This window comes from Quercus robur, chromosome 2 (assembly GCF_932294415.1).
Source record: "Quercus robur chromosome 2, dhQueRobu3.1, whole genome shotgun sequence".
Taxonomy (NCBI): domain Eukaryota; kingdom Viridiplantae; phylum Streptophyta; class Magnoliopsida; order Fagales; family Fagaceae; genus Quercus; species Quercus robur.
Window position 1 is genome coordinate 84,809,167 of NC_065535.1, and position 8,419 is coordinate 84,817,585.

The window sequence follows — 8,419 nt, forward strand, 5'->3', positions numbered from 1 at the left end:
AGAAGTCAATTGAGCTACAATGTACTCTTAATTGAGCTATTTTTTGATAATTCAATAATTAGAAGAGGATACGAACTTTGGATTTTTCCGACAGAAACACTATAAAAGTGCTACCCAATTGAGCTATAAAACTCTTGGTAATAGAGCTAGCAAGATTTGAATATTCTTTTAAGTGTGTGTCTATATATATATATATATATATATATTTATGGATATGATAATATTTCAACATATAACTTTTCTCCATGATATTTTTTTTCCAAAATTTTGACAAAATTTTGAATCTTTAAGTATAAATTAGAAACTGCAACCTAGGATTTTTATACAAGCTTTTTTTTTTTTTTTTTTTTTTTGAGAAATTTTATACAAGCTTGTAGCGCAAAATTTGCCATATTTGGTTATATAAAAGAACACCAAAATTTGGTGGTACAACTATAAGGACCGAGGAATATGTCGGACGTTTATTTTGTTTGTTTATTGTTCTTTTAAACACACGTAACGTACTTTCCACCCCCCCTCTCGTCCCGAGATCAAATGACAATAGACATAAAGCACTCGCACAGACACTAGCATTCATTTGTCTCTGCTTTCTTTTTAGCTTTCCTTATTCCTGGATAGAAGTAGAAGCGGCCAAGCCATCACTGTTTTGGAAGAATTGTAAATGCCTACTAAGTTTTCACGTCCCTCATAAAACAATAAGCAACCAAGCGTGATTGTTAGCCTTCGTTTGACAGAGAAAAAGAAGCAAGGGAAACATATTATATAATTCAAAGACAAAGATAGTGATTCTTGGTTTCATCGTAGATATGATGAGTTGGAAATACAAGGGAGGGTTGCTTCTCATCGTCAGTGTTGTGATCATGTGGGTCACTTCTGCAGAAGTCACCCAGGTCAGTTCTCTCTCTCTCTCTCTAGTCTCTATGTTATTTATTGGTTCAGCCAGTTATGGCTGAGAAATTTTTAAGTAATGGGTGTTGATTAGAATGAGATTTTATTGCAGACTTTGATATTGTTTTGTATGTCAGATGCCTTTAGATGATTTCTGATTACTCTGGGTGGACTTTGAAGCTTAATATGAGCACTTGTCAATTAAAATGAATACATATTAATGGAATTTATGGTAGTAATTGAATTCCAAATGGGATGTGAAATCCAAGTTGGCTACTGTAGAAACTTTAAGAATTCCTTGCAGACCCGATTTTTTTGTAATCCGTGGGGCATTCCCTGGCCTGTTCAGTTTTAAAGGCACACAGAAATTTTGAGTTTTTGGTTAGAATCCGCTGTTTTCATATGTTGAATTTTTTTTCCTTCTAGCTGTGTTGGCTTAGTATTGTTGCAGTGTTTTCCCTGCTGGTTTTTGTTTGTTTGTTTTCTGCAGTACCCTTTTTGTTGAACTGCTTGTTGTACTTGTTTCCGAGTATTGTTCATAGTAAAGTCTGCTCATTTATCTTAAAAAAACAAAATTTATGGTAGTATTCTAGGTGGTAACTGTTGTTGCATCGTCTATGAATTAGAAATACGCAATGGTTTTGAGTGTTATGTCTAACTTATGGTAGATAAGACATTGAGAATGAAAAAATAGTTGTTTCTACCTTGCTATCGGATTCTGTAGATAAAAATTATTCCTTGACTGTCCTCTTAATATCACGATCTTCGTCTTCTCCAGTAGTTTCAGAACGGTGGGGTGCACACTACCATCTTGCTTTGGTGGTGGGTCCCTATAACCATCAATAAGTGCATTATTTTTGTTTTTCACTTTTACTTTTGGAGCTAGTGCTTAGTGACAAACAAAGGCTCCCAAGGTTGCCAAGGAAAGTTTGGATATCTTTAGTGGGGCCCCTTAATCTGATCATCTTAATAGAGGAAGTTGAACCAACACAGTGCCAAAAGCATCCACAAGTACTTTACTTATACATCGTTTATTTGTTTTTTTTGGCATCTTCTGAACCAGTGTTGATTTTAGACTTATTGCTCAATGGTTTATTATTTATGACACAATGAGCTTCGTTGGGGTTGACCGTGAGTTCCACTTGTTTCTATTTAATTGGCTTTGGAATTAATATATATTATTATCCGCTTTGTTTAAGCTAATGCGTCTCATTGTGACTCCAATAGGATATGGATTGCCAAAATTTGGAGAGTAAAACCGGAAAAAACAAAGAAAGAGGGCTCCAACAGCCTCTCTAAAACTCAAATATTTTTTTGCTAATAAACGGTAGTTTATCAGGTCTGATGAGCTACTATTCATTCTTCAAATCTTTTTTTCTATTATAATAATTAGGTATTGAATAAAAAAATGTTGGAAGATGTGTAGTTAAAAAAATAATAAATAATGAATGAAGAAATGATATTTAAATGAGATAGAAAGTCTGTTGGAAAGTATATTTGAAAAAGTAGGTAGATAAAGGTAAAAGTCATTGTTTATTCTCCAAACAGTATAAAAATTTGTTGATTCTGCTAGAGATGCTTTTAGAAACATCATTTTTGGGCACCTGGTATTCTTCACCCGATTACCTATGTATAAAGAATGAGAGCCACACTATATTTGTACCATTTGATATTATTGAAGTTTGATTTGTTATTGCTTTATTATTTAATGACTTTGGTCCTAATGAAGCTCATTTGCAACAATATAATGTGCTTAAGATTTTAAGCAAGGATAATTGTTCTGAAGTTCTTTAAGTTATAGTAGATGCAAGGTAGAGGATTTCTGTGTCCTTGATATTTGATATGTAAAAGCCATTTTCTTCCACAAGTGAAGCAGTACATTTACTCAGTTTATGTTGCTGTGGGACTAATTACAAATTTAGTTTCTTTTGTATGATTCTCATTGTGACTGCTAGAACACCTAACTAGTATTCATGCAACAGGGTGTCTTCAGAGAATACAAGCAGCCATTTGCAGTGGCATATCTTGCAACCTCTCTATTGGTAGTTTATCTTCCAGTTGCATTCATTAAGGATTGCTTAGTAGAATTTCTGAGATGCCACCGTTGTAAAAGTGTAGATGATGCAGAAACTGTGGATGAGACCTCTATGGAACTTGATTCTACTGCAAAACAAAATGCGAAGCATAGTATTTTTGAAATTGAACATCAGGAAAAGCTAGGGAAAGAAGACTCTTGCATAGATGTTTATTCTGAGGACGTAAAACTTATAGTTTCTGAATCTGCAAAAAATATAGACACACTGAAGGATGACAAAAAGATTACTACAAAGGAAATAGCTAAATTTGGATTTTGCATTGCTCCTCTCTGGTTTTTTACTGAGGTGAGATCCTTGAATCTTCATGGAGCTTTCATTTGTATCATTTGACTTACTTCCTGGAAAAGAAAAAAAAGCAATTGATTCCTTAAATGTTGTTTTTCCTTGAATCTCTTAAGAAAATAAAACTCTTGCTTGGCAGATTTAGGAATTTTTTCTAGGGTAGCCATTAAGACATTTTAATTATGCAAAATCTAATAGTCTATTATAACAAATAATGCTGCCAAACCAATGACAGTTAAAATAGTCTAATCGCCTTTTTTTTAGGGTTTTTTTTTTTAAAATTTAATTTTGTTGTTGAATGGGTTTATTGTTGAATATTTTATTCATTTGTTGTTATCTGGCCTAATCATGTTGTTGTTTAGGATATTTTTGCTGTTATTTCTGCTCATTCTTATTATTTATTTATTTTCATTTTGTTTAAGGGGTTAAGGATTATGTTTGGAGAGCCAAAATTCTTTTTGTTGAACCAAAATTCTTGGGATTCTCAAGCCAGGGTGTTCAATATATTTTTTAACAATAAACAAAATAGGTTAAGTTAAAAAATAATTAGGCATATAATTTTTTTTTGCAAATCAGAACACCTTGAGCAATACATATTGCTGCCAATACTCTTGCTAACAAGCACTAGCTTACTTGGCACCTCCTCCTCTTGCAAGTGCTAGGTGGAGGATGAGATCTTGGGTTAACGACCCACTAGGTGTGTGAGTAATTTACCAATAAAAAAAAAAAAAAAAATACAACAACTCTTCCAGAATCATTATTCATTTTCCATGCTATTTGTTTCGGTACTTTTCTTTGTGTTATAATTTTCTAAGAATTGATTGTTCACATATCCTGTCAAACTTTTACGTGGTTAGTTGATCTGTTACATCTGGAATAAGATATTATTACTCATAATTATGTATGCACACAACTGTTATCTATTTGATAGATAATGTTCCAGGAAACTTTAGGTTATCAGCTTACAGAATGAGTAGGTATCTATCTTTTGTGAAGAAGCATAATTGAGTTTGTTTTCTGCAGTATCTAAACAATGCTGCCCTTGCACGAACAACCGTTGCCAGTACAACACTGATGTCTTCAACTTCAGGACTTTTCACTCTTTTAATTGGTGCATGTCTGGGTCAAGAATCTATAGATATCGTTAAAGTAATTGCTGTTGTTGTTAGCATGGCTGGTGTTGCCATGACCACATTGGGGAATGTATCAGCCACAGATGAATCACAGTTAAGCACACTTAAGTACGTTTCTTTTCCTTAGTTTAGTGAAATCATTCAGATCATATATGAATGTGGCTGAATGACATGCTTATATTGTTAGATATAAGAGCTCTGTAAGTCACACTGAGCCTATTCATGGGGAATAAGAGTTCAAGCTCCATCAAGTTTTGATTTCTAGTCTGATGATCAAAGTATGTGCAAATCTTGGATGATATATGAATTACAGAACTTTGAACCCATGTGTTTTCAAAGACAATGTCACAAATAACAATTTCCATCTGAAGAAGCTGACTCTAATCTCTAACTACTTTTGTGATTTGCTCTCAAATGTAGTTGATCAATCTTAGTGTAATGTAATGCCGGCCATACATTACATATTCTGGCACTTATTGTTTTTGGTTGACTAAGTTTTTTATTAACTTGAACTTTATAGAGCATGTTTCTTAAGCAGTGACTGATGATTGCTTTTTTGTGTTCAGAAATGGGAAGCATTCGCTTCTGGGTGATCTTTTTGCTATTCTGTCATCTATTACTTATGGACTGTTTACCGGTTGAATATCTTCTCTTTCTATTCATGGAATATTTATGTCTTTTTTGTAATGCTACATAATGATTGTCTTTGTTGCAAAACTACTAATGCAGTGCTTCTTAAGAAGTTTGCTGGAGGGGGTGGAAGGGTAGATGTGCAAAAGTTATTTGGCTCTATGGGATTATTCACGCTTGCTGCTCTTTGGTGGCTCAGTAAGGCTTGCTAGATTTTCCAAAGTCCTGTTACTGTATATGATATATTATACCTGCCAAAGAAAAAGTATATGATATGCTACAGTTCTTTTGCATGAGTTGGCTTCTGTTGTATCTGTGGCTCTTTCTAGTAAATGTTTCTGTTGGTCTCTCATCTTAGAAATAGGCTATGCTATTTTCTTTTTTTCTTTGTTAATTTCCAAAGTCATTGTTATTGTTTGGAAAAGATTATCCTTTTTAATTTTCAATGTATGTTTAATTTTACGCATGCACCACATTTCTGAGAGTTTGGTACTGTAAATTTGGGGCTTGAGTTTTGTTTTTGGTAAGTAATTTGGATCTTGACTTACTAATTGTAAACAATATAGGCTCAGCACCATTCTTGTGTTTGTGTCAGCGGTTTACAGGGTAAAAATGTTATATTTAATCAGGAAACAGTATAGTTTAATGATGCTTTCAGAATATGAGGGATGATAGAATGGGGACATACTGATATACCTGTAGTTTTGAATAGCACAATATTGGCACAACAATAAACAATATGGCATAAATGAAGCAAGTTGGAGCATTTAAAAGTAGGAATGAATTGAACTACTAGGTTTAAGCTTGTTAAATAACCATTAACTAAAACTGTATGACTACCTTGCTTGTGAACCATTAGCCGTCTCTGCACATAATTGTCACCTTTAGGTGTTTCCTCTAAAATTTCAATAATCCATTTCCTTATGTGTCTTTTTCCATGATCACTCATTTATCTCACATTCTCATTAACTCCCTGCATTTTTGAGTCATAAATTATGGATGGTCATATAGCTCTCTTATTTGTCTTTTTTGCGTTTGATCCATGGACAAGTTTGCTCCTTTAGATATTTTTTAGAATTTTGCATGCAGCATTTCTTTTCAGTATGTTGCATTCACCTTTATCACCGTATTTACATAACCCAGATCACTATAACCGTAGTATAAATCAGAGGGAGGATCATTATTGGAAAATGAAATTAAGTGGTTTTTTTTTTTTTTTTTTTTTGGGTTGTTGAGCTTCCCCTATAATATTTGAGTATATACGTTATGTTCAAATTTAAAAAATAGAATTCAATAGAAGTTCTATCAAATGCATACTTTAACTTTGGATGATAAGCATTTGGTAGAACTGCCAATTAATATGATGTAAGATTCATGACTCTTATTGTATCCAATCTTATTTGATGAGCATCTAGAAGACTTATACAATAGGACCTGTTATCTCATTTCCATTGTTGTTATTATAAAAGATTATGCACAAATTTGAAATCAAGAAGGGGTTTGGAAGTCTCAACCATAACATTGTCTATTTTCTTTCATTTTAATCGTGCATGACATTGAATGATTAAATTTATATTCTCTATCTCAGTGTGGCCTCTTACTGCTATGGGCATTGAACCAAAGTTCAAATTCCCCACCTCTGCTAAAGTGGAAGAAGTTATTCTTATCAATGGTTTTGTTGGAAGTGTTCTCTCAGACTATCTCTGGTATGTTAGGAGAGTAACCTTTTGCCACTTCAGTTTGATGAATTTTAATGCTCTTACTCTTCTGATCAGAGTTTTATTATACTTACCAGGGCATTAGGTGTTGTTTGGACCTCACCACTTGTAGCAGCTCTAGGTGCTTCGCTTACCATCCCTCTTGCCATGATGGAGGACATGTTGATTCATGGACAGCACTATTCAATAATTTATATTATTGGTTCAGCTCAGGTAAATGATGTACATCATTATTGCTGGTATTATAGGGCCTTGGTTTTGGAATTTGTTTTTATTATATATAAGTATAGTGCTAGTGCTAGTGCAGTTTTTATATTGCACCCACCCTGCAGAAAAGGTTTCCATTAATTAGTGGTAGTGGAAAAACCAATCCCAAGCTTATAATAATCAATGCTAGCTACTATTGTTTGTGTAGAAAGCAAGTTCTTGCTGGTTGCACTGGCCACTTATTTGTATATCAATTACGCATTGCAGGTATTCCTTGGCTTTGTAGTAGTTAACCTTTCAAATTGGTTCTCACAGAAGTGGTATCAGTATCATCAAAAACCTTGAGTTCACCAGGAAAAATATTGCTTCTCATATTCTCTCCTTGGACGTTTCTTTCTTAACTTTGATGATGCATGGCCTATGGACTGCCTTTTTTTTTGTCCGTATATTATAGGCCTTATTATGAAAGAAAAGATAATTGTTCACAAGATGCAACACAAATTCGAAATCTGGCCATCCAGTTTCTTGGCTTGATTGACGAAGACACGACTCCAAATAGAGTGGAATTGCTGCAGTGAGATGTTGTTAAAAGTTTTCTTGTTCCTTGGGTTTGAAGAGACTTGTCTTTGGCCACTTATTACTCTATATGTACTCCATAAGATTTGTACTGGACTGATGCAAGGAATTATGTGTATGATGTAGCTCGATCTGCATTGCCTTAAGGCTATTGCAGATTGATCGGTAATGGGAGCAAAGGTAGATAATTTACCAAGGAAAGAATGCGCAAAAGCAAATAAGTATAGAAGTTGTGAATTAGGGTGGGAGCATGGTGATAGTGGCAATGCAATCATTATCTGCTTCTCTCATAATAAAATACTTTTTATTGTTTTCTCACAATTTTAAATTGAAAAGCTTCTTACCTTTACATTTGGTGCTTCTCCTAAAGGTCTTACATTCTGCCATTAGCTGAAACTTCTTGTGCTCCTGGTCAGGGTTACCCTTGCTTTGCTTTATGTACATAATCCAATCCCTTAATTTTTATCCTGATCCAGTACTAGAGAAGGACTTTTAACCCCTTCAATTCTATACACAACACTGACAATTTGTTTTTAACGTGCACAATTGATCATATAATTAGAGCTGTTAAGGTCTTCCACTTTCCTTGACACCTTGGATAACTTCAAGTTAAGAAGCAAAAGACAGAGAGAGAGAGAGGTCCAGATGGATTCAATTGAATGTTGATATTTTAAGCTGAATGAAACCTAGCTGAAATTACTTGCCAAAGTGATGAATATGGATTTGGTTTTTACTGACAGCTTATTTACTTATTTGCTAAAAATGGGCAATTCAATCTAAAAAACATGAGGTTTTATAAAAGATGTACTCAAGCAAATAAGTTAAAAAGCTAAATGAAGAAAACAACTAATTCAAACTCATGCTAATCAGGTTCTCAAAAAAAAAAAAA

The 8,419-nt window shown here is 33.8% G+C and overlaps 1 protein-coding gene across 2 annotated transcripts; it reads left to right on the forward strand.

Annotated features, from left to right (window-relative positions):
- Positions 1-497: 497 nt before the first annotated feature.
- LOC126715476 (uncharacterized transporter C405.03c-like) lies at positions 498-7,879 on the forward strand. Of its 2 annotated transcripts, none has more exons than XM_050416084.1 (8): positions 498-890; positions 2,871-3,269; positions 4,290-4,492; positions 4,966-5,036; positions 5,129-5,227; positions 6,618-6,735; positions 6,825-6,960; positions 7,222-7,879. In XM_050416084.1, the coding sequence occupies exons 1-8, from the start codon at positions 807-809 to the stop codon at positions 7,297-7,299; spliced, it is 1,188 nt and encodes a 395-aa protein (XP_050272041.1). In that variant the 5' UTR covers positions 498-806; the 3' UTR covers positions 7,300-7,879. The 2 variants fall into 2 exon arrangements, with proteins under 2 accessions (XP_050272041.1, XP_050272040.1); XM_050416083.1 differs by having other exon boundaries at positions 500-890; positions 4,290-4,507.
- The last annotated feature ends 540 nt before the right edge of the window (positions 7,880-8,419 follow it).

Excerpts from the sequence above, each read along its gene's own strand:
- LOC126715476 (XM_050416083.1), top strand. The coding sequence starts at position 807 with ATGATGAGTTGGAAATACAAGGGAGGGTTGCTTCTCATCGTCAGTGTT. Across the intron at positions 891-2,870 it reads CTTCTGCAGAAGTCACCCAG|GGTGTCTTCAGAGAATACAA; the intron begins GTCAGTTCTCTC and ends TTCATGCAACAG. Across the intron at positions 5,228-6,617 it reads TGCTGCTCTTTGGTGGCTCA|TGTGGCCTCTTACTGCTATG; the intron begins GTAAGGCTTGCT and ends TCTCTATCTCAG.